Raw genomic sequence first — 26,978 nt, 5'->3', positions numbered from 1 at the left:
AGAAGGCAGCAAATAATGCAAAGTCTATCAAAAATAAAGAGCAATTACAAAGTAGTTTTGAATTGGTGCATCCCTGCTTTAAAGTCAGGATTCAGGCTTTTTCGTCTGGGTTTGGATTCAGTCGTATCCACGCTCCTGGCAGAACCGAATCCTAATTAGGATTTGGAAGGGTTCAATGTCTGTGTAAACACAGAAGTGAAAAAATGTCCCCTTTTGGTTTGGTATTCGACCAAATCCCTTGGGATGAATTCGGGGGTTTGACCAGCAGGTGGCGCTGTTGTGACAAAATGCATTCATATTAACAGTACTTTTAATCATTAATATAATGGAGTTAAAAAATATAAATAATTAATGTAAATTGCAAAAGTGCTTAGAACTCTCACTCTCATTGATTTTACATCAATTTGTTTTAAAGGTTTACTTATCCTTTAAATGCACAGTAAAACCAAATTTTTCTGCATGTAATTTAAAGGAACACTGTCAGGGGAAAACATGTTTTTCCAAAACCCATCAGTTAATAGAGCTTCTCCAGCAGAATCCTGCATTGTAATCCAAACAGGTTTTTCTATATTTAATTTTGAAATATCACATGAGGCTAGCCATATTCTTCATTTCCCAGGGTGCCACAGCCATGTGACCTGTGCTCTGATAAACTTCCGTCACACTTTACTGCTGCGCTGCAAGTTGATGGGATATCCCCCCCTCCCAGCAGCCGATCAGGAGAACAATGGGAAGGGAGAAAGATGGCAGCTAGAAATAAGAGTATACCATAAAAATCATTACAGAATCCCTTTAACTCCATTCAAATACTAAGGGCTAATGTTTTTTGGTATTTATCACTGAACAATAACAATGGCTACCTCTAAGTATAAACGAAAATGATAGATTCCTGTAACATGCTCTTTTCCACACTAAGACTGGTTCAAGCACATTAAACTTGTCCACATCATTAAACCACCTAGTAATTTGCAATGGAAATAAAAGTCTCAAATGGGTGTTGGACCTTAGCGCTGCTTCGGAGCAGCCCAGCCTGATGGTCAGTTAAGGTGACATTTAGGGCAAAAATCAATTTAGTTCACAGGTTTTGACTCCCTGCCCTAATGCAGCTTACAGTCTAAGGCCCTATCACATTCACACAACACACAAGTGGCAGTTACATTTGGAGTCAATACAGCTGCCTGTATATTTTTAGAATGTGGGTGGAAACCAGCGCTGGGAAGAAAAAATACACATAAACTTCTTGCAGAGCCTAGCGCAAAACTGAAACAATGAGCACAACCCTGCAGAACAGCATTTATTGCCCCTGGGCTATTGTGGCTTAAGCTGGGCTCACCACATGAGCAGATCTTTGCCTGATATGGCCACCATAACACCGGGTCAGTTTGGGATGATCCAGTTGTTTGACCATGGGAGGCCTGTTGGGACAACATCAGTCAGACAGGCCTTTAGAAGGACCCCCCCCCCCCACCTAGTGGTGGGCAAGTTTTCAGTTTTATCAGCCTGTGTAAACCACCTTCAATGGCATTAAGTGTCAGTCTACATTGCTTCAGCTCTTTGTACTAACAGATAATCTTGGTGACCTACTGTATAGGAGAATTAGCTGCTCTATACTATACACAGGCACTTCATTTCCTTTTATAGGTTTCTGAACCTGAATATCCTTTTATCCATTTGCTACACACAGCTTTCATGTTAGTGACTTTGCTGCCCTAGACCTCTAACAAATTAGGCCTTGGCTACAGTTTGGGAGTATTTTAACCATGGGGGGAAAAAATTATGTAGCAGCATTGCAGATATTTTTTGACAAGGAAACTATGTATTTGCACCAGTCATTTGTCAGGCATTATCTAATGGGCTCCCTTTACACCTAGTTGCTTACAAAGGGGTGTGTGATAGATCACTGATACCAAGCCCTGTGACACAGTTTGCAGGTCTAACTGACCCATGGGCTGTTGATGGATTTGTAATCTCAGCATATATGTCTTAAAAGGAGACATATATATATAACTGAACATCCTCCATTTTGTAGGCAATAAGGAATGATATATGGTGAGCTAAAAAAAATATCATTAACTTAAAAAATGGCTATGGTCCCTGTCCGTGTTTTACATGAGGGGTGTGTGTGTTCTAGCAGTCCCTGCCAGAGCACAGTAGGAGGAGGAGGATAGCCAATCACAGCCCTGCAGTCACAAGCAAATACAGGCTTCAGTTCCCTACCAGCTCAGCCTAGCTGCTTTCTGTTCTTATCCTACAGTCCTGTGTGTTGCACAGCCGAGGAAAAGAGGCAGCAGATAACACATGAGCCTGACTAGTAGTGTCTGAAAACAACTTCTTTAACATATTACTTTTATATTTAAAAGAATATAATGCACCGGTGCATTCTCATTTCTTACACAGTATATCCCCTTTAATGAACTGCTCATTGCAAATGAGTTTCAGTATGCATATTTTACACAGACATCAGAATAATGTCTTTGTGTTAATCCAGACAAAATTACAGTTTCGTATTACCATACAAGAAACCATCTTTCAGAAAACCAAGTACACAGTACATTAGAATTAGGTCTGTTCTTTTCACTCCCTGCATTTGTAGTAGCAGAGTCGTGTAGGCTACCTTGTATTTAATACTTTAAGCATGTCAGGCTCGTGCCCTACACACACACAGTGCCATGTTCATGGAGTGGCTAAATAAGATCATATTGTCACTGCATGTCTTTTCATAATTAACAGTGAAGACTTTTGTTAGAAACATGCCACTAACTATATAACGTGTATGATCCTTTCTGAACATTATACCCATCACTTGTGTTGCCTTCTAGGTGAAGCCCTCAGTTACATGGGCTACTTATGCACAGGTGGCCCCCTCACATTGAGCAAAGAGATGGCAAGAGAAAGCCCAGATTTATTCCTATGAAACACCAGAAATGTCAGATATGTGATCACAGATACCATTGCAGGTACAATTCCCTTTTCCATTGTATTCTGGTTGGCCATTGGGAAGCGTATCTCCCAAGCTTCCAAGGTATGAAACAGAGGGGATACATTTACTCTGTACAACGTTCATTAAAAGATCAAGTCTAGCATCCAAATGATCCTGCAGGCTTTTCATTTTTTTATCAATATGGTCCAAAAGAGTCCTCTCCATTTGCTCCATGCGTACAGAAACCATTTTCTCTATGTTGCTCTCGCTCTTCTCACCCCTGTAAGATAATAAAATATCAAACATAAGATGATCCATACAAAATTCATTTGCATTAGTAAAATGAAATCAGTGAAAGCAAAACATACCAACCAGTGCTTTAATGGGAACATATAGCCAGAATATAGATGAGTTAGATTTACTGTGTTACCAGAAAAATCTGGCAGGGGCTTAGGTGCACAGAACACACTTTTCTCTGCAATTATTATTGTGAAATGAAGAAGCCATGGGTGCAAACATCATCCACTGATTTCAATAAATTCCATCTGACGGGCAAATTAACTTGTGAAATTAAATGGGACATATACGCCCAATCATATTTGCAACAACTAATAATACAGCTAATGAGATATGTTATCTGGAAACCCGCTATCCAGAAAGCTACGAATTAAGGGAAAGCCGTAGACTCGATTTTAATAAAATAATGTACATTTTTAAAAAGGATTTCCTTTTCCTCTAATAATAAAGTAGTACCTTGTAATCCTTATTGGAGGCAAAACAATCTGATTGGATTTAATTATTGTTTAAATTATTTTAATAGCAGAATTCATGTATGGATCAAAATTATGAAAAGATCCCATATCCAGCAAACCCCAGATCCTGGGCATTCTGGAAAACAGGTTCCATACCTGTATATGGTGCCTAATTTACATTTGGGCTAAAATGTATTCCTTTTAAATATTACACATTTGTTGGAGCACCCATATTTCCTATCTGGTCTGTGTAAGGGATGGGTACATTTTAGCTGCTCTTTCACCAAAATCCCAATAGATGCAGTAGCCAAGTTCTGCCTCAACAAAGGTGACTGTAGTTCAATTTCAGAACAAACTTCTTGGCATTTACCGACTGCTATAAGTCTCATACTACCCAGTCCACTGTGTTAAAGTCCATGTGCCCTCAAATCTGATTTTAGGCCACAAATTTAGCCCTTTGGCAGGTAGCAGCCAATCTATGCACAGGATAGTTCCCGCCTAATTCCTTTTCAGTGTGCTTCCCTGACACCAGTTCCTCTAGGCTTGTGTGGCCACCCTGAGAAGAGCAGGTTGGGTGTGGGTATATAAATTAGTTTGGGGTGAAATAGGGTGGGTTTGGTTTGGTGCGGGTCAGTGAAATGTTGACCTACACAACAATGCAAGAAATAACAATATTTCTTTAAAACAAAAGGCAAAAAGTATCTTCAGCACATGCCCTATTCACTGAAAAGGGTATACTGTCCCACATTTTAAATTCTATACCCTGTGTCTAAGATATATTACATTACCCTCATTTAATTACCTCCACGTCATCTCATAGAAACTCCCTATTGTCTGTAAGTTTAATTGAGGTTTTGGGAATCTAATGAACTGTCAAATTGCCAGGTATTGTATCTGAGAAAAAGTCTACAACATTCTCTCCACCTACAATCCAAAACCAGAACTGACGAGTGCTTATTTATTTCAAACACATGGGGGGAATTCACAAAATTGTTGGTAAGTACACAGTTCTTAAAGTGTTAGTCGCCAAATTGTAAAAATGTAAGCACAACATATTCACAGAAGGTATCATCTAGTTTTATGGATGGCATAATGCCACCAAATTTGCCACACGTGTTGTATACATGGTAAACAATGGTCTTTATTGCACTGTGAAACTGTTGCGCTCCAAAAACTTTATACAGACTTAAGCCAAATTAACATGTTTGTTATGGGGCAGACATTTTGGTGTAAAAAAATGTCTGTAAAAATGTTGTCTGTACAACTGATTCTCAAAAAGGTCTCAATTGGAAAACTGATCTGTAAATAAATCGGCGCACAAACATTTTATACAACATTTTTCTTTACAGACATTTTTGTGAATAGTTTTAAGGGCTCTGGCACACGGGGAGATTAGTCGCCCGCGGCAAAACTGCCTGTTCACGGGCGACTAATCTCCCCGAGTTGCCTACCCCTGCCATCCCACCGGCGAACATGTAAGTCGCCGGCGGGATGGCAGACGCGGCGGGGCGATTTCAGGAAATCGCCGAAAAAGACTCCCATGTTCGCCGGTGGGATGGCAGGGGTAGGCAACTCGGGGAGATTAGTCGTCCGCGAACAGGGAGTTCTGCCGTGGGCGACTAATCTCCCCGTGTGCCAGAGCCCTAAATTGTGCACAGCAGACTGGTTTAATTCAGTTAAGGGCTCTGGCACATGAGGAGATTTGTCGCCTGCGTTTTTTCCCCTCGACAAGTCGCCACGACAATACACACGAAGAGATTTCATGCGAGTTGAGCTCCAGGCGATCTGCTACCCATGGTACACTCAACAGTTACCCCTCCCACATGTTTACTCAAGTCGCTCAGAAAAGGGTCTGTGTGCGATTTGAAACAGCAGGCGACTTGAAGTAGCCTCGTATGTTTTGACGCTGGCGATTTCCATTGGTTTAGCATTGGCGTCTTGTCGCCAAATCGCTCTTTTAAAAATCGCCGGCGACAAATCTCCTCGTGTGCCAGAGCCCTTACACAGTGCTGCAGTCTCAGTAGAACAGTAGGCTTTGTGAAGTGTTAAACAATCTTTTCACTGCCCTTAGACATCACCTGTGAGCCGACTTCTAACTTACATGTATCTGCTTGGCCCCTTCTCTACCCCAGCAAATGCCTGTTACTCACCTAGCTGGCACACAGGGCTCCTCTTTGTCTTCACGTTGCTTAGATGTATGAAGGTTTTTGTCTAAACACAAGCTGTGCAAAAGTGGCATCAAAGACTCATGGCTTGTCCCACCTAAGCCGCTCAATGGATTCTGCAGGAGTGAGGACACTGCTGATGTAACATCGCAGGCTGGGAGCCCCAACTTTTTTGGGGCTCTGTGTTCTTGAAGCACTGGAAGTTCTGGGATTTGAGTATGCGTGATTTCCGTACTAGTACTGGGCAACTGACTATGTACCAAGTTGGAAAGCTTGGGCTCGGCACCCTTTGTATTTCTCCCCGCACCTTGTTCATAGCCGCTCAACATCTGCAGAAAGTGTGCGCCAAATGGACTCTGGTGCTTAAAGAAAAAAAACATCAATTATTAAGGTTTATTAAGGTGATAAACTTAACAGTAAGGGATTTATTTGCTACTCCTCTCACAATACCTTGGCATTAACTGTTGGGGATTTGGCAAAATCACTCTGGCAAAAGGATCCAGCTCTGGGGTATAGAGAGCAATCCAATACATATACATGTGTGTTTATATATCTAGATATAGATATGTATTACATTTCTTTGCACAAAACATAAAAGACTGCACAATAAACAAAAATGAGATTCTGAGCAACTTTCCAAAGTTAATTAAACATTATCTAGGGTTTTGAAGTCATTTATAAATGTAATTGCTATTACAAGCATAATTTGTTGTAACTCTTAAACAACATAGCTAGTTAATTCTCCACTAGGAAAGAACCTTAATTGTGAGATCTAAAAATAAATGGCCCAACACATAGGGGCACATTTACAAAAGCACGAACGCTCGGAGCGTACATTCAAACGCTCCGAGTGTATTTTTGGCGAATTTTTTGGGCGTCCGCACGACTTTTTCGTACACAGCACAACTTTTTTGAACGCCGCACGACTTTTTCGTACACTTGCGCGAAAAAATTGGAAAGGTTTTACTGCTGTTTACAATGGTTCGGTACAAAAATTTTGTGACTTTCGTATCGCCAATACGATATTATCGTGACTAATACGATTTTTTCGTAAGCATTTTCGGGATATTTGCTATCTTCAGAAATTTTCGTTTCCAATCCGAATTTTTCCCATTCGAATTCGTGGATTAGTAAATCTGCCCCATACTGTGTTGAACCTGTGGGCCAGTAATGATAGAAGTACCATAAATATGTATGGTTCTGTTCACTAAGACTAGCTGCCAAATGATCAGAGCAAGTGAAGAAGTGCTGTCAGATAATCCTTGATCTATCAAGATCTTAAAAAAACAAACACTGTCTAAATGGCCCCCTGACTGGCTATCAATGTCCCAGTGGTTGGGAAATATGAGCATAACTGGCCAAAATGACCAAGCAAATCATTCATGGCCTGTTTACTCTCTGGTTATCAGATTATCTTTGCCAATTTCATCAAGTTACATTGCTTAAGAAATAAATCAAAAGATGCAAATTGCACACTCACCTTCTGCTGAGCACGCACCATACCCATCAGCTGCTCTGCGCCAGGGGAAAGCTTCCCACCCATGCTGTCCATCATACTCTGTACTCGGTCCAAGTCAATAGCAGGACCCAAAAAAGAAGCTGCCTGGGAGCAACTTTCAGGGACTGATGAAATCTGTACTGAAATCCTGCAGAGGAGCACACATTGCCTTCCAGACAGGGAGAGCAGCTGGGGAGAGCAGAGTAACATGCTGGTTGAAGATTTATATGTGAGAACATTGTAGCTTCAGAAACTGAATAAGGTATAAAATATGAATAGGTTATTTAGATTTTATAGAATGGCCCATTCTGAGCAACTTTTCAATTGGTCTTCATTATTTATTTTTGATCATTTTTGAAATGTTTGCCTTCTTTTTCCAACTCTCTGCAGCTTTCAAATGGGGGTCACTGACCCCAGCATCTGAAAAACTATTGCTCTATGAGGCTACAGTTTTATTGTTATTGTTAATTTTTATTACTAATTTTTCTATTTGTGTCCTCTCCTATCCCATATATCAGTCTCTCATTCAAATGACTCCCTGGTTGCTAAGATAATTTGTTCCCCAGCAACCAAATAGCTGCTGAACAAAAAGTAAAATAATTAAAAAACTATAAAAAACAAAGTTCAATTGAATGATGCAAAGCAAAGCACACTTGTACCATTGGCCTATGTGCAGATCCATTTGGATCGGACTGTTGATAGCGGTTTTCCCTTTATTTGCATTGAAAAATGCTGGTTATAAATATACAACAATGGCAGTGATAACCTAAATAAGCAATTTATAGAAATATTGATGTAAAGTATCTGGATGTTGATACCTTGACTTTGCAAGAAGGTACAGGGAAATCCAACTGTAGATGAGTCTCATATAAAGTTATAGCACCATCCTCTCCAGAACCTGCAACCGTGTATGTTTTACTTGCTCTGTGTGTCCCTAAATATTCCCCATCTTGCCCTTCCTGCGATACGCTGTAAACTTCTATGGTGCGCGCTTGGCTGCAGATGGTAAGACTCCGAATTCGCTCTGTCCCTTGAGCCGAGCAGCACAAAACCAGCTCACAGGGGCCGCCTGTTTCTGATGCCGGTGCTTCTAGAAGCACACACTCCTCCCTGAAAGCAGCAAGCAATTATCAGAATCATAACTTAAAGCAGATAAAGCACTATATTTATAGGACTAATTGATATTTCTTTTTTATCATAACATAAAACCCCACCCTCTGCTCAGTAAAAAGGAATAAACAGTAACCTCCCTTACAGACCCCTTAACAAGACTGAGATTGACTGCACCCTCTGTACTCACCTTGTGGGATTCTCATCTTCCCCAAAAGGAATGTCCGACAACGAAACACGCAAAATGGCGCCCAGTTCTTCATTACACAGCCAAGAGCTGGAACAGCTGACCGGGGTCTGCCGACCTCTGCCTAAATCTAAGGCCATGGGCCCAGACATTGGTATTCAGAGACACACTTTAGGGTGAGCTACAGAAACATTACCTATATCTGCCTGGGTGGGGAGGGAGGAGTAAATCATTTGTTTTCTGGCATTTTCTGATATTGTACAGTCAATGGGCTGAATATTTTCTAGCAGCAAATGCAAGATTGTGAAAGCCAGTTCTTTTGGGGAGTCATAAGGAACAAGGGGAGAGGGTACAGCAGGTAATGAGAGAATGTTTAATGATAAAGGGATGGCATGTACAACTAAGGATGAGAGATGGGAATCATGGGATACAGTAATCCCAAAGCTAAGGAAATTCTATATACAGGAAGGAATGAAGGTCAGGGTAGGAGGCAGTTAGTGATCATATAGAGTACAGTAAGTTATGGAGGAGAGACAAATGATGAATGGTGGGACTGGCTACAGAGAGAAGGAGTTACAGTCAATGATGAGAATGAGGGGGCAGCAGGGAAGGGTACAATCATGAGGGGTAAAAAAAAGGCAAATTCTAGGAATTGATTCAGAACAGGGGGAAGAGAGTGCAGCTAGGGATGAGGGGAAGGGATAGGCGTTTAGTGTAAGGGGGCAGTGATGGGGAGGGTACAGTCAGTAATGGGGGGGGGGAATGGGCAGTCAGGCGGGCAAGGAGGGGGTGGGCAGAGGTATGAGGAAGAAGAGAAGGAGGGTACAGTCAGAGATCGGAGAGAGAGTTTGGGTACAGGGAAGAGACTAGGGCAGGCACAGTAAAGAGAGCAGGTAGAATTACTGCCCAGGTATTAAACTGCTCTTGGCAAAGGCAGAGAGTTTAGGCAGAGAGTCTAGGCAGCGGTCCCGGCTGCCATTAAGAGAAACTATACAAGCGATCCAGCGCTGGTAGAACAAGCTGACGCAGTTGCGCTGCTAGCGCCAGTTAGTATAGTTACTCTCAATTCTCCGTACGCAGCGACTGCAATCAGCAGCCATTCAACACTTCCAAGCCGGCATCCATCCCGGAAAGGGAAGCGCTTCCCCTCACAGGGTACTTCCGGCGAGCCGGTCAAATGTCACGTGATCCTTGCTGCGCGTTACTTTGGTGACGGGCATGGAGGTCATGTGACCCCTTTAGGTTATTATGAATGGTACGGGCCGAGTGCAGTGTTGGTCATTCTCCTTTATGCAACGTGGGAATCAGGTGAACAAGTGCCACTAAGTGTTACACAGGTCCGGGGCTGGATATTCCGTGTGGAAGAGAAACCCATCATTAGGCCATTTTACTATTTGTCCCTTTAAGGACAAGCAAACAAATGTAACTGCAAAGTTTATTTAACTTACACACTATACACAGTGCTGCCATCTTACTGCCTTTCCCCGTAATTTATGGCAAAGACTTTGACTTGCTGTGAGAGAAATGTCCCCTGAGTGGTAAAAAAACCCAGCTTGGTTGGTTGGGCCCACAACTAGTAATGACTCTAGTCAGGTTCAGGGAAAGTTATAGATAAGGGATAGTTGTGCAACTAGGGGTGGGCAGAGGGGGCACTGAGGGGAGCAATTGGCGAGGAAATGGGCAAAGTGACTGCAGGTCTATATTTTGCCACATATATATAAGCTCAATGTTTTTAAAACCAGCAATTGTTATAAGAAAAAACATGGGTCCAATTTGGAAAAAGAAGACTGAATATTGTAAACACCAACTGATAGAGCTGTTCTATTATGGGGGTAACATGCATTTCATGCAGGGATCCCCAAGTTTTTTTTTTTTTTTACTGGTGAGCCATATTCATGCAACACAAGCAACACAAGCAAGGAAAAGTTCCTGGGGCTGGAACTAGCGGTGGGCAGAAGAGGCACTAGGGGGCAACAGTGAGGGGGTGCTAGGTGGGTACCTCTCTTGCCTACTCCTAGGGGCTGATTTACTAAGACACGAATTCGAATCAGAATTGGAAAACGAACATTTTGCAACTTTTTCGTATTTTTTGCGATTTTTTCGGTGCCTTTGCGACTTTTCGGAAATTGTCGCGACTTTTTTGTTACCGATACAATTTTCGCGAAAAAACGTGAGTTTTTCGTAGCCATTACAATTCGCTCATATCTTGTCGTGACTTTTTCGTATTGAGCGTTCGTAAGCGGCGGCCGAAACTTTCAGACTTAGCATGATTTTGGAAGCCTCCCATAGGACTCAATGGCACCCTGCAGCTCCAAGCTGGCCCAAGAAAAGTCACCATACTGAAGCTTGAATGAATCCGAACGCTACGAAAAAATCGCAACATTTTGCGCAACTTTCGGAATGGCTACGAAAAAGGCGCGACTTTTCGCGCAAGTTTTAACGCTACAAAAAAATCGCCAGATTTTGCGTAACATTCGGATGGCAACGAAAAAGTCGCGATAATTTTCCGAAAAAATCGCCAAATACCGATCATTACGAAAAACCGCAATCGGACGCATTCGCCTGGTTCGTGAGTAAGTAAATGGGCTCCCTAGTCTGGTATCTCCCCCATGCTCCTGCACGCTCAAGGGGGGAATGTTGGGGGTGAGGTGGCTGCCTGGGGGTGCCAAAAAGGCCTGTGATAGGCTATTTGGTAGTCCCTATGTGGACTGGCAGCCTATAGGAGGTTCTGTTTGGCAACATTTCAAAAATAAGGTCCTACTTTGAGGCCACTGGGAGCAACATCCACGGAGCTGGTGTGCAAAATGTTGCTAATAAGCCACTGGTTATGAATGACGTTCAGATTTTTCGCACCAAAAAAAAAGTTGAAAAAAAAAGTTTTGAGACTTTTTCGAGATTTACTACGCGTCAAAATAGCTAAAAATCAATTTGCCAGGTAAAACCTGATTGTGTAGAAGCCAATGGCAGATGTCCCTTCCTTGTAAGTTTTTTCTTTTTGCTTAAAACTTCTAGAGGTTTTCAAAATTTTTAAGTTAGTTTCTGTGCAGCAATCCGAAAAAGTTATGGTTATTGTGCAACAAGTCAAAAAAGTTGCGACTTTTTCCCACATGTGTAGGGCCTTACACGTGCGTTTTTCCTACATGTGACATTCGTAGAAATGAGTTTATTTATGGTTTCAAAAAAAATTGAAATGAGATTTCGAGTTTTAGTAAATCTGCCGCTTGGTGTGAGAAATTCTGTATTGTTGTTGCAGTTATTAAAATACAGAAGTATACAATTTGTGCTTTTCACCAGGTGCAGCAAACTTAGAATGGATCCTTTAGAAAACATTTCAGAAAATGGAAATTGGTTTGAAGATGGTAATGTATAATCAATTTATTCATACTCTCAAAATGGCAAACTTTGTACAAATCACTATTGTGAACAAAGAATATTCAACTATAGATTTTATAGACCAATCCTTCTTATGGTCTGTCACACATTATATAGCCAAAGCTATGTGTACCCCTGCCTGAACAACATCTCATTCCAAGACCAAGGCTGTTAGTATGTAGTTGCTCCCCCCCTTTCCTGCACTGTAAGGTGTGAACAGGGAGCTCCAAGATTGGTCTCCAGAGCTTAGTTACTGTCACAACCAGGCAGGAGTCAGAATAGAAAATAAATAGGAGAAGGCTTGCATAAAAGGTGGACAATATAAAATAACAACAACAATAAAACAGATCTCAAAAGTCAATTTGTCTTTATCTGAAGAGATAAGTTGTGTTCAACAACTCATCAGTAGGGGTCTGCCTACTCTACATTGGGGACACATATCTTCTCTCCTTCATGAGGAAGCCACAGCAAAAGATAAATACCGTCTGTGTCAAATGCTTTGCATGGGTCACATGATCCAGCTTGTCACATGGGATCCGTAAACACCCAGAGGTTTTTCATCCCCTCTAAGGCAGATGCCACACTTAGAGGCACATTCATCAAAGTACGATTGAGTCTGAATACAAAAAAATGAGTATTTTTTCCAAGTTTTAGAACTGTACATATTTTTTGTGATTTTTTTCGTTAATTTGCGCAACTTTTTTGTACTTTGCGACAACTTGTGCGACAAAATCATATTTGTTGCAACGAGTACAAAAGTTTTGGATTCATTCAAGCTTCGGTATGGTGACTTTCCTTGGGCCGGGTTGGAGCTGCAGAGTGCCATTGAGCCCTATGGGAGACTTTCCTTGGGCCGGGTTGGAGCTGCAGAGTGCCACTGAGCCCTATGGGAGACTTTCCTTGGGCCAGGTTGGAGCTGCAGAGTGCCATTGAGCCCTATGGGAGACTTTCCTTGGGCCGGGTTGGAGCTGCAGAGTGCCATTGAGCCCTATGGGAGACTTTCCTTGGGCCGGGTTGGAGCTGCAGAGTGCCATTGAGCCCTATGGGAGACTTTCCTTGGGCCGGGTTGGAGCTGCAGAGTGCCATTAAGCCCTATGGGAGACTTTCCTTGGGCCGGGTTGGAGCTGCAGAGTGCCATTGAGCCCTATGGGAGACTTTCCTTGGGCCGGGTTGGAGCTGCAGAGTGCCGTTGAGCCCTATGGGAGACTTTCCTTGGGCCGGGTTGGAGCTGCAGAGTGCCATTGAGCCCTATGGGAGACTTTCCTTGGGCCGGGTTGGAGCTGCAGAGTGCCATTGAGCCCTATGGGAGACTTTCCTTGGGCCGGGTTGGAGCTGCAGAGTGCCATTGAGCCCTATGGGAGACTTTCCTTGGGCCAGGTTGGAGCTGCAGAGTGCCATTGAGCCCTATGGGAGACTTTTCTTTTTCGGATCATATGTATGAAATTTTCGTATTCAAACAGAAATAATTTTTGTGACATTTGCAACTTATTGTACAGTGCTGCAGAATATGTTGGCACTTTATAAATAAATGTTAATAATAATAATAATAATCATCAGAAATGATCGGATTTTGGGATTCGGATTCATACCTTTAGGAATTTGGCCCATAGTGTATGGCGTATATTTTCGGCAAGCTGAAAACATCGCCATACGATCCAACCTGTGCCTGCACCCGAATAAATGGAATGCGCTAGGGTGCAGGCACATGTAGCCGATATCCGCCAAAAAAAAGCAAGACTTCATATCTTTGGCGGATATCGGCTACATGTGCCTGCACCCGAGCGTATTCCATTCATTCGGTTGCAGGCACAGCGTTTTTCTGCTTGCCGCAAATATACACCATACGCTATGTGTGGCATCAGCCTAAACTGTCCAAACTGAAGTCCTTGATCAGTATCTGGTCAGGGCTCATACTGATATTTATCCCGTTGGCTGGAAACTTCTGTCATGTGAGGGCTGCATAAATGTGTATCCATATTAATGTCTCAGCACAGTCCCTCCATGGTGGCTGATCTATTTTAATAAGCATTACATATAGTTTTCAAAAACATATGTCTATTTTTATGATAGTGTACCTTTAAGTAACAGCCAGAGAGCCCAAAGTCCCCATTTGATTTATGCTGTGCTGATTTCCTCACAAATGGGACTAGATTCACAAATCTGGTATAATAATATTTTGGATGTAGCATGTGTATTTTAGTATCATGCATATTACTTCTCCCTTCTCATTGTTTCTCATTCCGACTCTAGTGTTTATGTCTTCTCTCTGTTTTAGATGAAGAAGAAAAATATGAAATATATGTGGGGAATCTCCCCAACACCCTGAGAGAGGTAACCCTGTGTGCACCATGTTGCACACCATGTATTTGCATTATGTAGCTTGCCAGCAGTTATTACACTACAACTTCTAACAGTCTAACAGTTGGAGTGAGGGTTGTAGTTCAGAACCATCTGTAGTGCAAACGGGTATAGGCCACTTTTTGTAGACCTTTTATAATGCTTCTTTATATATGGTCAATAACACCAAGTAATCAAAATGCAATTAAATCATTATACTTAGGGGCATATTTATGAAACTGTTTAAGGGCGACTTCACGGGGCTTACTTCACTTAAATAGGATTTTCAGGGCATATTTATCAAATGGTATATCAAGTGTTTACTGATTGAACAATATTTCTTGCAATGTTCATTTAAAAGCAGCCCCAAGGAGCATTTCTCATGTTTTGCTGGGCACTTATTTTCCACATTTATTATTCCCTCGGTTCCTTGAATGTTTCAGTCTGTTTGACTGCAGAGATATGGGATCTCTTTCTAGAAACCCATTATCCAAAAGTATTTGATTTATGGGAAACCCATCTCCTATAGACTCCATATGAAGCAAATAATTTATAAAAATGCTTTTCTTTTTTTCCTGTAATAATAAGCCAGTACCTTGTACTTCATCCCAAGTAAGTGGCATTAATTTGTATTGGCTGTTTAAATTTCATTAAGATTCCTTATCCCTTTATTCCTTACACGAGGTCCCAAGCATTCTGGATGACAGATCCTGTACCTTTATTTGCACTTTTTAGGAGCAGCTCAGAAACCTGTTTGAAGAATACCAGCCAAAAGGATTTAGAGTGTTCCGACAAGAATACAAATGGTGAGAATATTGTGGGTATCGGTTGGTTCTTATATTGTTAATAATTGAATTGCGAAAATTGATTGTACAGGCTGGCATTAAGTCTGCAATTGGGAGCCGCACACACATTGCATGAAAAAGTTCTTACCCGTTTATTTATCATAGTACAGCACTAGATACATAAGTAGCGCTATATTAATAAAAATGTACATACATACATACAGAGTGTCAGAGCAAGATGACGTTTCGGGTAGATAAACCTCCCTTCATCAGGAGTTAGGTTTGCCCATTGTAACACAGGTCATATAAGGACATTCAGAACACAAGTTGACATTGACGTGATTCACAAAGATCCAAAGATAGCACCAATGAACTTCTGATAAGGTACCAGAAATGAATTAAAAGTGGATATTCTAATTTTGGCATTTAGATAATGAATTATTTTACTCCAAAATCCAGAGTCTGTTGTCTTCAATAGCCTGAAAAATGCATGAAGGGCATTCAGTGAAAATTTCCATGGTAAATTAATTTGTTTCTTAAATAAGGTCAGATTTAGTAGGAAATGTGAAATTGGTATAGACTAGGGATGCCCCTAAATCCAGAAATTGGTTTGCGATTCAGACAAATCCTAGCACGTTTTGCAGTAATCAGATTTGGATTTGGCCTTAAGGTCCCCATACACGGGCCGATAGTAGCTGCCGATATCGGTCCCTTGGACCAATTCGGCAGCTAATCGGCCCGTGTATGGGCAGAACCGAGGGGCCTGGCCGTCCGATATCTGGCCTGAAATTGGGCAGATCTCGATCGGCCAGGTTAGAAAATCCAGTCGGATCGGGGACCGCATTGGCTCGTTGATGCGGTCCCCGAACCGACTGCCCCATGGCCGCAAATGTAATTCGATCGTTTGGCCCCAGGGCCAAACGATCGGATTATTTTTTTTTTTAGCTACTTGCCACCCAATATCACCCACCCGTAGGTGTAGTGTATGGGGACCTTTAGTGTCTAGCCAAACTGAAGGAAAATGAACATGAATTTAAGGCTAAGGGCATACAGGGTGTACAGTCCACTTCTCTCCCCTTGTGTAGGAGAAATGGATTTACTCCTATACTCCTATGTGTTGCTCCACTGACAGGCGCAGTGTCGGGCTGAGTGCATTTACACAGATCAGTGTGCTTTTGTGTTTTTGGGCCGATATTCTCTCCGTATTAATGCATTCAGGCCAATGCTGTGCCTATCAGTGGAGGTACACATAGGAAATGATCAACATAGGAGCATACAAAATGCAAGCAGAGAGAAGCAGACTGCACACCCTGTGTGCCTTTAGCTCTGGACAACTGAATGCATTTGTATTGGTATATGTAAATTAGGGTTTAGATTTGGTTCAATATTTGGCCCAACCTCTTGTGGAGGATTTGGTATACAGCTAAATCCAGTTCTTCCCTTGTATAGAGATCAGTGCAGTAGAGACAAATCATTTTTATATATTATAAATAAACAAGACAATGCCATTTTTTTATAATTGTGTCCCTATATTTCAGTAAAAATATGTAGTCCTTTTTTATCCATAATGAAGTAAACTTAGCTTGTGAGTTAAACTCTACTGTATTTAGTGCCTTTATTGTATGGAGCACCAAACATTCTTATAATATACACTAATAATACAGGCATATAAGTACATATGTGAAACATGGAGATGCAAAGCCTGCCAGCTTTTGTTCTTGGTAAGTGTGCCAAAGCAGTTTGATGCCTGTCACACATGTACAGTAGGAAAGTTTGGGTGAGGCAGAATAAATAAAACCACTGAACTTTAAAAACATTGTAGGAAATCCAAACTCTGCAACACCGGGCAAATTTCAAGTGGAATTCTTATAAAAGGGGCTACAGAAGCTAGTCTCCCACCTTGTTGATTAATAAGCTGCATTGTAACTCTCTTGTAGCTTTGCCTTCATATCATTTGAGGACGCTGTTACAATGCATCATGCTCTGCGGCAGCTGAATAACTGCTCATTGGAGGGCCGCTGCTTAGTTGTCCAGAAAGCGCATAAAACATCCGGATCAAGCTGTTCTTCGCTGCAGGATTTTGAGGTGGGCTGGAATTTGTTAAAGGAGTCCTCCACCTAAAACACTTTTTTTAAAAAAACACAAGAAAAGAAAATGTAACTCTAAGCAACTTTCTGACATGCATTCATAAACGGCTTAAATGGTTTTATAGTTATTTGTAAATGTAATTGCAGTTGAAAGCAGTGTTTGTTTATCTAAAAGTCAGTTCTTCCCGCATGTCTGTGAATCAGCTGGCTTCAGTTATACTGTTTCAGGAGTCAGAGCCAGCAGTGCAGAGAGTATAAGCAACAAGGCAGATACTGCTTTCAGCAATTACAGTTACAATTAACTTTAAAGCCATATAAAATGTTTAATATGTATTGGAATGCTGCTTGGGATGACATTTTCTTTCATTAAGCAAAAAACAGCTTGTGGGTGGAGTTTTTCTTTACATGAAGGTTTGTTTAACATTTCATATATTTCATATATTTCATATATTTAAGATGCAATATTTTTTAAATAATTTAGCAATATCTTGAATTGACAGGAGGTTTTCTGTTAATTTTGTATTTCACAGATACTAAGGGGCTGATTTACTAACCCACGAATCCGACCCGAATTGGAAAAGTTCCGACTTGAAAACGAACATTTTGCGACTTTTTCGTATGTTTTGCGATTTTTTCGGATTCTGTACGAATTTTTCGTTACCAATACGATTTTTGCGTAAAAACGCGAGTTTTTCGTAGCCATTACGAAAGTTGCGTAAAATCTGGCGATTTTTCGTAGCGTTAAAACTTGCGCAAAAAGTTGCGCTTTTTTCGTAGCGTTAAAACTTACGCGAAACTTTGCACCTTTTAAGTTTTAACGCTACGAAAAATGCGCAACTTTTCGCGTAAGTTTTAACGCTACGAAAAATGCGCAACTTTTTACGCAACTTTCGTAATGGATACGAAAAACTCGCGTTTTTACGCAAAAATCGTATTGGTAACGAAAAATTCGTAAAGAATCCGAAAAAATCGCAAAACATACGAAAAAATCGCAAAATACCGATCATTACGAAAAAAACGCAATCGGACTCATTTCGACCCGTTCGTGGGTAAGTAAATCAGCCCCTAAGGGTCAGAGCATTCCTATAAAATAGAATCTACCCCCGGTGGGGGCTTTCAGTAGTGTTCTGTGATTGGGTTTGATCTTATTTCAAGACTTTGTGCAACTTACTCACCAAAAAATGTACACTCCCACTCGTCCACCCCCCTTTTTCTACCAACAAAACCCTCCCCCATAGTCATCCCACTCACTCACCCCAAAACCTTGTCCCCCCCTTACCCCCCTGCTACTTCTACATACTCTGCTTCTGCAAAACACAAAGGTATGTGCTTAAGGCTGTGATGTCCTGATTCCACTTGTGTGTGACATAGGTATATGCCTGCCCCAATTTCAGCCCTGGTGTCAGTGTCTTTTCATCTTATGGTCACAGAACTTTTCATTGGGGTGCTTTATGCCTCTTATAACAACTAAAGCAACATAATTGACTTTTGCAGCTGCCTATTGGCACTGGGGAAGTAGAAGATCACCAAGGCCAAAATTGCAGAGAAGGAAAAGAAATTGTTGACAACAATTTAAATGAAGAAGAGGGATATTCTTATGAAGGGAGTACTTGCAATAAGGCACAGGAGATGCCAAAAGCCCATACAGAAGAATTCAAGGGTGCAACAGGAGAAGACAATAAAACAGACTTTACAGCAGCTTCTAAGGAGAATGTTAATCACATAGTGAGTATTGTGATAAAAGTCTTATTATAACTGGACCCAGTATAGTGTTTAGGAAGGCTGAACCCATCACATGGCCTAACCATGGCCTTATCAGAAAGAATTACAGGTTCCAGCACTGATGAGCAGCCTTGGCTGGGATTAGGAGTTTGGAGGTTTGATGGTCCATAAATAGTTTAAAGGGTGTAATGGTGGCCATACATGAACAGTTTTAAGCTGCCGATCGAGTTCTTCAGACCAATTTGGCATCTTGTCCGCCCATGTATGGGGCCCCCCAACGGCCTCTCTAATTGATATCTGACTGAAAATTGGCCAGGTGCTGATCATGCAGGTTTGATTTTCCCGTCAGAGCCAGGACCACATCAGATCATTTATATGGTCCTCAGTCCTATACCCGTTGTTGTAAGTAGATTGTTTGGTCCAATTTTGCCTACCTTATGTGGGCATATCGGGAGAAGATCTGCTTGTTTGGCGACCTCACCATACGAGCAGATCTTAACATGTATGGCCACCTTAAATTGCTCCTAATCCTTTGGCCTCTCTCTATTTTGTTTCAACTTTGAGCATCCCTTAACAGTTAGAGGATATGTGTGGTGGTTTAAAGCTCAACAGCCAGTTAATGGCCAAGGGTTGTACGTTTGTGAAATTAAAAGTTTCCTATCATAAAGCCCTTCAGCTGCTTCTAAAATATGTAAACCACTCAGTTACAACCTTGGCTTGGTTTGGTGCATGGTATGAAAGATTGCTCTTTTTTTTACTATTACTGCCTTACTGCAGGGGTTCCACTATGTTTTACTGCTACCTAGGAAACAATGTCAAGTACTGCCCAACTGTTCTGGGGGGTGTTTTGCCAAACCAGGCAATTGTAACTGAATTTGACTTTTGCTGAACTAGACCTCCTATGGCCCAACAGAGAAACTGTTTTCTGGGCCCACTATCATGACAGCTTGACATAAAACACGTGTAGGTGTGTTATATGGTGCACATAAGAAATAGAGAGATGGGAATTTTCCTACAGTGCTTGGGCCAACAGGCAGGTTCTATGGTACTATAGCAGGCCAGTCTGACCCTGAATGTGAGAAATGATATATCGGAACCAGTGAGTGCCATACACATATGGTCATTACAGGCCCATTCCTCTTACCCATCATTCTGTTTGTATGTGACAATACAGCTAAATCAGTGACTAATGCATACCTACTAATTCTAGTAACCAATGTATAATAAAGTTCTTTCCTAGCAAACATGATGGTATTTAAAGCGGCTGCAGCTGGTGGGTGATCAAACTGTGATCACGTGTTATTGCTGTACCCACCATGGGGACCTCCATCATTTCCGAACTACCCATTTTATTCTGCAGCAAAGTCAGGGTATTCATAGAACTCAAAAAGGTTCCATAAATGTCTAAGTAACCCCTTTTAACTATGGATTATAGATAGCAGACACTGAGAAGTAAATTCTGCTCAAGATATTTTTTAAATACTTCTGCGCAGTTGGTCAGATTTAAAGGCATTATGTCATGATATTTATTGTATAGGTTTTATTACTATCTTACACTGTCTACATTGCAAGTAATTCATTCTACAATGTATTTTTGAACCAACAAATGTATTTTTAGCTGTAATATTGGTGTGTAGGCGCCATCTCAGTGCATTGTGCCTGAGTCTGAGCTTTCAGAAGGAGCCAGCGCTACACATTAGAGCTGCTTTCAGCTAACCTATTGTTTCTCCTACTCCCATGTAACTAAAGGAGTCCCAAGCCGGACTTGTACTGTATTTTTTACTATTGAGTGCTATTCTAATATCTACCACTAGGTGAGATGTGCCTATTTTACCAGTAGCCTGGGGGCAGTGCAGGTATTGGATCTGTTATCTGGAAACCTATTATCCAGAATGCTCCCGAGGGTAGGGTAATCTCGCATAGAATCCATTTTAATCAAATCATTTAAAATTTTAAAACATATTGCCTTTTTCTTTGTAATAATAAAAAAAGTACCTTGTATTTGATCCTAACTAAGATTATGGAAAGCATTCTCAAGCATTCTGGATAACAGGTCCCAAATCTGTGCATTAAAAGAGATTTGTTGATTTATGTATTTTTTCATTGGCAGAATAAAGAGACGAGTGATAGGCAAGTTTTCCCAAGAAACTGCAACTGTGAGTATTTACCAAATCATTTTCATATGACCTCCTTATCTGTTTGCTTATTAAGCATGCATACAAGCTCCACCAATCAGAGTTCTGTATACCTGCTCCATAAAAACATTTCAGTACTTGAAAGGCCATCACGCTGAGGGACAAGGGAGCAGAATGCAGAATGAAGAAAGAAAATGAAGGAGAAGGGACTGTGGGTGTTTTATTAAATAATTTGCTAATTTATACAACATACATGACTTTTGGAAGCATTTCTGCTTGTGTGTGATGAATAGAATGCACATAGGGGTCATGCATATGGATGCCAATGGGCTACCAACATGCGCACCTGTTTGTGCAACTTTTTTACTGTATATGGGAGGCAGGGAGCATCCCTGTCTAGTCCAGTGTTTTTCAACCTTTTTTGGGCAAAGGCACACTTGTTTCATGAAAAAAATCACGAGGCACACCACCATTAGAAAATTTTAAAAAATTTAACTCTGTGCCCAGCAGCAGTGCCCCCCTAGTACATTGGTGCCAAGAGCAGTGCCCCCCTAGTACATTGGTGCCCAGCAGCAGTGCCCCCCTAGTACATTGGTGCCAAGAGCAGTGCCCCCCTAGTACACTGGTGCCCAGCAGCAGTGCCCCCCTAGTACATTGGTGCCAAGAGCAGTGCCCCCCTAGTACATTGGTGCCCAGCAGCAGTGCCCCCCTAGTACATTGGTGCCAAGAGCAGTGCCCCCCTAGTACATTGGTGCCCAGCAGCAGTGCCCCCATAAGTCAGTGTGCCCCGTGGCCCCCCCTAATACATTGGTGCCCCGCAGCATTTTACTCTTCGGCGGCTTCAGCAGCATCTTCCCCTCGCGCGCCGCCTCTGCACTTCTGCCTACACGCGACCGCACACAGGCCCTTTTATAACGTTGCGCCCCGTGCGTACTGACGTCACCCGTACACACGGGGCGCAACCAATGACAGGGCCCGGATTTTTTTTTTTTAAAGTAAAAATTGCGGCCCTGCCTACGGCACACCAGGCAACATCTCGCGGCACACTAGTGTGCCGCGGAACAGTGGTTGAAAAACGCTGGTCTAGTCCCATTGGATAATGGAGGGGTTCTGAGAGTAAGCACCCTCTTCTTACACAAAGTTTTAATACTGTCTATCTGTCTGTCATGAAATTAAGGATAACTGATCCACTTTTGTTATGTGGGACACTTGCAGTGATCATGATATATATAATACCTGCCATTAAGCAAGATAGAGCTTCTGTTGTTTGCCAGAAACAGGGATCCCCAACCAGTGGCTTGTGAGTAACACATTGTTCCCCACCCCCTTTGATGTTGCTCCCAGTGGCCACAAAGTTGCTGCCCATTTTTACATTTCTTGCTTGGAGCACAGAGACACAGTCTTATTTGGCATCCCCAAATGCATAGGCGGAGCGTGACTTTTTTGTTTGGGGAGGCTAAATGTGGGCCGTACACAGACTGACCTAAAGCTAATGTGAGACTTAGTGGATTTGCTGCTGGTCTAAAAAATTAACCTCCCAACTACCTCTTACGGTTCCCACTGACTCCCAGGGATACTGCGCAAAAGTGCGGGTGGGAGGGCTTTTTTAACCCTAAAATGCTTAGGATGTAAAAGTATTCATACAGGCACTTCTGTGAGGGGTTCTCCATACATTTGTGTTTGTGATCAGTTAGCTTAAAGGGCTAGTTCACCTTTAATTCACTTTTAATATGATGTAGACATTGATATTCTGAGACAATTTGCAATTGGTCTTCATTTTGTATTTTTTGCAGTGGCCCCCAGCAGCACATCTGAGTGGCACAGCTCTAGCGGGTTGTACTTTGCATGATTGGGTGAGAAGAATTGTGAAAAAGAAAGAATTTTATTGGTTGGGGGATAAAAACTTGTGCACAACTCCTGTTGGTGCCCTGCTGTGACTGCTACGCCAGCGGTGCGTGCCACGGTCAAACACGCAGGCTGACCTCAGTAGCTTGGTTCCCAGGCCGTCCCTGCCTCATCCAGCGCGTGGGATGACACTATCCATCACCCAGACTGGTTGTATTTGTTTGGCCATCGAGCTTGGCAGCACGACGACCCCTAACATGGGACACTGGGATTGTGTCCCATCTACCACATGACATTCCCATGTGACAGCATGGCACCAACTGCCTCCCAGGCCTGTCGGCACAAACCACCTGACCGATCCGAGCGGTATTTATACCCCTGAATTGCTGACTGTTTCACCTTGTAGAGACATTTCTATAAAGTTGCCAATTTCAGTGCACATTGTTGTGCTTGTCATCAATATTATCCCTGCGCGTTCCTCGGGTTTCTTAATCAAAGCACAAATGAGCCTATTTCTCTCTTTGTAACAGGAACTGGCACCCTAACTGATATGCAAATGAGCTGCCAGGGCCCCCAACGGCTGCTGGGTATCTCCTTGCCCAGTAGGAACAGCTCTACTGCTGCTGGGGGAGAGGGAATTGTTATGTGTGGGGGGGGCGCAGCATCGCTACTGGCTGCAGTTTAACTTTAATATTGATTGTTTTACATAGGATTCAGATACTATTCAGCTGATGAGCCCCAGTGCAGGTGCATTGCTCTATCTTTGACCATCAGGGACTCCCCATGACACAACCTGATTACACCCTACACGCCACTGAGTGTCCCAGTCATTTAGCCACTTGTCATCCTATTTATTGATGTGTTTTTAGCAAGCCTCTTTATTTCATTTTTGGCATAGAACGTCTTTGGCTTTGTGGCAGCTCCTGCAATCTGTTCTTTAGCAAAAGCTAGATGTCAGTGGTGTAACTATAGAGGGAACAGACCCTGGGGGTAAGGGGGGGGCTCTGGGATATATGTTTCTTTTTCTATACTACTTTTTCCCCAACTATCTCTTGCGGTTCCCACTGACTTCCAGGGATACTGCTCAAAAGTGCGGGTGGGAGTGTTTTTTATAACCCTAAAATGCTTAGGATGTAAAAGTATTCATACAGGCACTTCTGTTAGGGATTCTCCATCCATTTGTGTTTGTGATCAGTTAGCTTAAAGGGGTAGTTCACCTTTAATATTATGTAGACATTGAGACAATTTGCAATTGGTCCTCTTTTATTTTTAATGGTTTTTCAGTTATTTATCTTTTTTTCAGCTCTCCATTTTAGCTTTTTTTGTTCAGCTCTCTGATCAGCTCTCCATTTGGTATTTCAGCAGCTATCTGGTTGCTAGGGTCTTATTTACCCTAGCAACCAGGTAGTGGTTTAAACAAATATGAATAGTTAAGGGGCCTGCATGGAAAAATAAAACTGTAGCCTCGCAGAGCAATGCTTTTTGGCTGCAGTGACCCCCATTTGAAAGCTGGAAAGGGAAATTATTCAAAACTATAAAAAAAATTAATTAGGAAGACCAATTGCAAAGTTGCTAGGAATAGGCCATTCTATAAAGTAATTAAATTTAACTTAGAAGTGAACCTCCCCTTTAGATGTGTTTAAGTTTTATAGAGAGGCAGTGGGTACTGACATCCCAGGCACATTATATACAGTGAGACGCAGTTTGTATTTTTGAAACCAGCACATTATATACAGTGAGACGCAGTCTGTATTTACAAAACCAGCACATTAAATACAGTGAGACGCAGTCTGTATTTACAAAACCAGCACATTATATACAGTGAGACGCAGTCTGTATTTACAAAACCAGCACATTATATACAGTAAGATACAGTCTGTAGTTACAAAACTAGCACATTATATACAGTGAGACGCAGTGGGTACGGATGGCAGATATTCAGGCCCTGGAACTATAACATTGGCCCCACTGTAACTAGAAATAAACAAAACAATGACAAAAGTAAAAAAAAATAGTAAGTGCAAAAAACAACAAATATATAAAAGCACAATGAGCTTTTTTCAGGGGGAAAGAGTTAACTTACCATCCATCTGTTAGGGTAGGGGATAGGGATATTATAGATGTCAGGTGACAAAAAAGGAGTCAGCCTTTAGAACATATTATAGTACATGTGTATAGTACCTGTGGCATGAAGTCTGCAGCAAAAGTTCTTAGGTAAAGTTACAGCTGCAGATCCTTCTTTTCAGGCTTCATTTCTGCACTGCCTTCAGTTTGTAATATCTCCCCAGCCCTGTCTGCATCTGTGCCTTGATTGGTCAATTTTACTGTCTGTCAAGAAAGCTGTCAGAGCACAGCTGATTACAGCAGAACCGGAGCTTGCAGGAACAGGAGAAGATTTCCTGGACAGTGCAGAAACAGAGTGAGGTGTTTTGTTTTGTTTTTTTAAGGTGCCAAAGCAGGTTTGGGGAGGCTTAGCCTCCCCTAGCCTTATTGAAAATCCGCCTATGCCCAAATGCTTGTGTGACTCGCCAACCCTTTTTACATTTCAGTGTGGCTCCCTTGTAAAAAAAAAAAAAAAGAATGTTGGGGATCCCTATCAGTAGGGGTAATTTATAAAATCTCTAGACGCAAGTGCTTATGAGCAAGAGGTAAACACTATAGGGAGCTATAGCTTCCTCATTAGTAGATGTACTATGCTATTGGCCACAGGGCCCAGTCTGCACAGTACAAAAACATCAGTCTGGAACATTGGGCCAGCATTCATGTACCCAGCTTTACTTCCATAAAATCAACATTAGCTGTTTCTCTCCAAATTACAGGCTGCGGGTGGGAAGATGTGCCAGTGCAGTGCTGTTCTCCTGATGACCTGAATTGCTGGGACATGGCTCAAGACATCTCCTACGTAGATTTTAAGAAGATTCGATACTGCATTTTAAAGCTGGAGAAGAAAAAGTTGGAGTTAGAGATATTAAAGTTGCGCCTAGAAATCCAGAAGCTGAATAAATGTGGCTTTGTGAATGAAGAATGAGACACATCCTTCTCTACTTGGTTTGGTTTTACTCTTCCTTTGCGTACGTGTAGATTTTTATGTATATGTTAATGTTTCACTTGCAGCTTGTGCGTCTCCGCTACAGGAGCAATGCAGAAAGCAGATCTGCTGTTTTTTTAGTTGGGATCTAAGGGTGAGGCCACATGGCAAGACTTTATGTAGTGAGACGTCGCTGTAAGAAATTACTCCTTTCAACTAGACAGGGCACCCCTGTATGTTAACCCCAGCCTGTGGCAGGCACAGATTGGAACAGAGAACTAAGGGAAATATTTTCCAAGAGAAATGTTTAGTTAAAAATATTTTTTATCTCAAAACAGGGCAGGCAATTGTTGAGCTCTTCAGATGTTTCAGAACTACAACTTCCACCAACTCCTCCATAAGATCATCTATTGGGAGTTGTAGTTTATCAGTAGATAACAAGGAACAAGGTATCCATTGTGTCTGTTACAGAGCAGCATAGCTTTGCTTTTTATCTAGAGATAATACTATTGCCACTATGTAATACAATTAGTTCTGCTAAGATGTTTCTATTAATATTGTACACAAGAGTCAGACATATAATGAGAAGCCCTCAATAAAAATGGAATTATTTTTTCTTTTAAAAGTATTACTGGCTTTATGTAACTGAAATGATAGATATGTTTTCTATATTTACTGCAGGACTGCTGTGGAGGTGCCATTCCATTTAATACTGTTGTTATAGAGTATAAATCTAATTCTGTCTTAATTATAGGAGACTGGAGGCTGAAGGAGAAGCATGCTATGTGGGACACCTGCTTCCTCTTGGAGGTAAAAAGCATCTTCTGAAAGGATACTAGCATCCACATTCTCTCCATTTAAGATTATCCACTCATGAGTTGTTATGAGCGACCACTAGATGTCATGGTCGGCATTTTAATACGTCACCTGATCATGAAATCTCCAAGATGCCATCTTAGTGCTCCCCCCAAAAAATCTTTTATACAAAAATGTAAGTAAAAGTAAATGAATTAAACAGCACATCCATTGGGGAAA

At 41.7% G+C, this 26,978-nt stretch overlaps 2 protein-coding genes across 6 annotated transcripts; one reads left to right on the top strand and one right to left on the bottom strand.

Moving 5' to 3' along the window:
• Nucleotides 1–2,385: 2,385 nt before the first annotated feature.
• c7h10orf88 (chromosome 7 C10orf88 homolog) lies at nucleotides 2,386–9,765 on the bottom strand. 2 transcript variants are annotated; one of them, XM_012967717.3, is made up of 5 exons: nucleotides 8,636–9,765; nucleotides 8,154–8,445; nucleotides 7,318–7,524; nucleotides 5,823–6,193; nucleotides 2,386–3,200 (listed from the first exon to the last, which is right to left on the bottom strand). In XM_012967717.3, the coding sequence occupies exons 1-5, from the start codon at nucleotides 8,782–8,784 to the stop codon at nucleotides 2,909–2,911; spliced, it is 1,311 nt and encodes a 436-aa protein (XP_012823171.2). In that variant the 5' UTR covers nucleotides 8,785–9,765; the 3' UTR covers nucleotides 2,386–2,908. The 2 variants fall into 2 exon arrangements, with proteins under 2 accessions (XP_012823171.2, XP_012823170.2); XM_012967716.3 differs by having other exon boundaries at nucleotides 5,823–6,199; nucleotides 8,636–9,763.
• Nucleotides 9,766–9,796: 31 nt separating this feature from the next.
• On the top strand, nucleotides 9,797–26,978 carry LOC100485635. Of its 4 annotated transcripts, none has more exons than XM_004915828.4 (9): nucleotides 9,797–9,940; nucleotides 11,927–11,991; nucleotides 14,280–14,335; nucleotides 15,077–15,147; nucleotides 17,064–17,211; nucleotides 18,708–18,938; nucleotides 21,046–21,091; nucleotides 25,735–25,986; nucleotides 26,698–26,978. In XM_004915828.4, the coding sequence occupies exons 1-8, from the start codon at nucleotides 9,885–9,887 to the stop codon at nucleotides 25,941–25,943; spliced, it is 882 nt and encodes a 293-aa protein (XP_004915885.2). In that variant the 5' UTR covers nucleotides 9,797–9,884; the 3' UTR covers nucleotides 25,944–25,986; nucleotides 26,698–26,978. The 4 variants fall into 4 exon arrangements, with proteins under 4 accessions (XP_004915885.2, XP_012823176.2, XP_002937842.3 ...); XM_012967722.3 differs by lacking the exon at nucleotides 26,698–26,978 and adding an exon at nucleotides 22,864–22,923 and having other exon boundaries at nucleotides 25,735–25,821; XM_002937796.5 differs by lacking the exon at nucleotides 26,698–26,978 and having other exon boundaries at nucleotides 25,735–26,571.

The sequence above is a fragment of the Xenopus tropicalis genome, chromosome 7 (assembly GCF_000004195.4).
Source record: "Xenopus tropicalis strain Nigerian chromosome 7, UCB_Xtro_10.0, whole genome shotgun sequence".
NCBI lineage: Eukaryota > Metazoa > Chordata > Amphibia > Anura > Pipidae > Xenopus > Xenopus tropicalis.
This window is presented reverse-complemented; position numbering and strand designations above follow the sequence as displayed.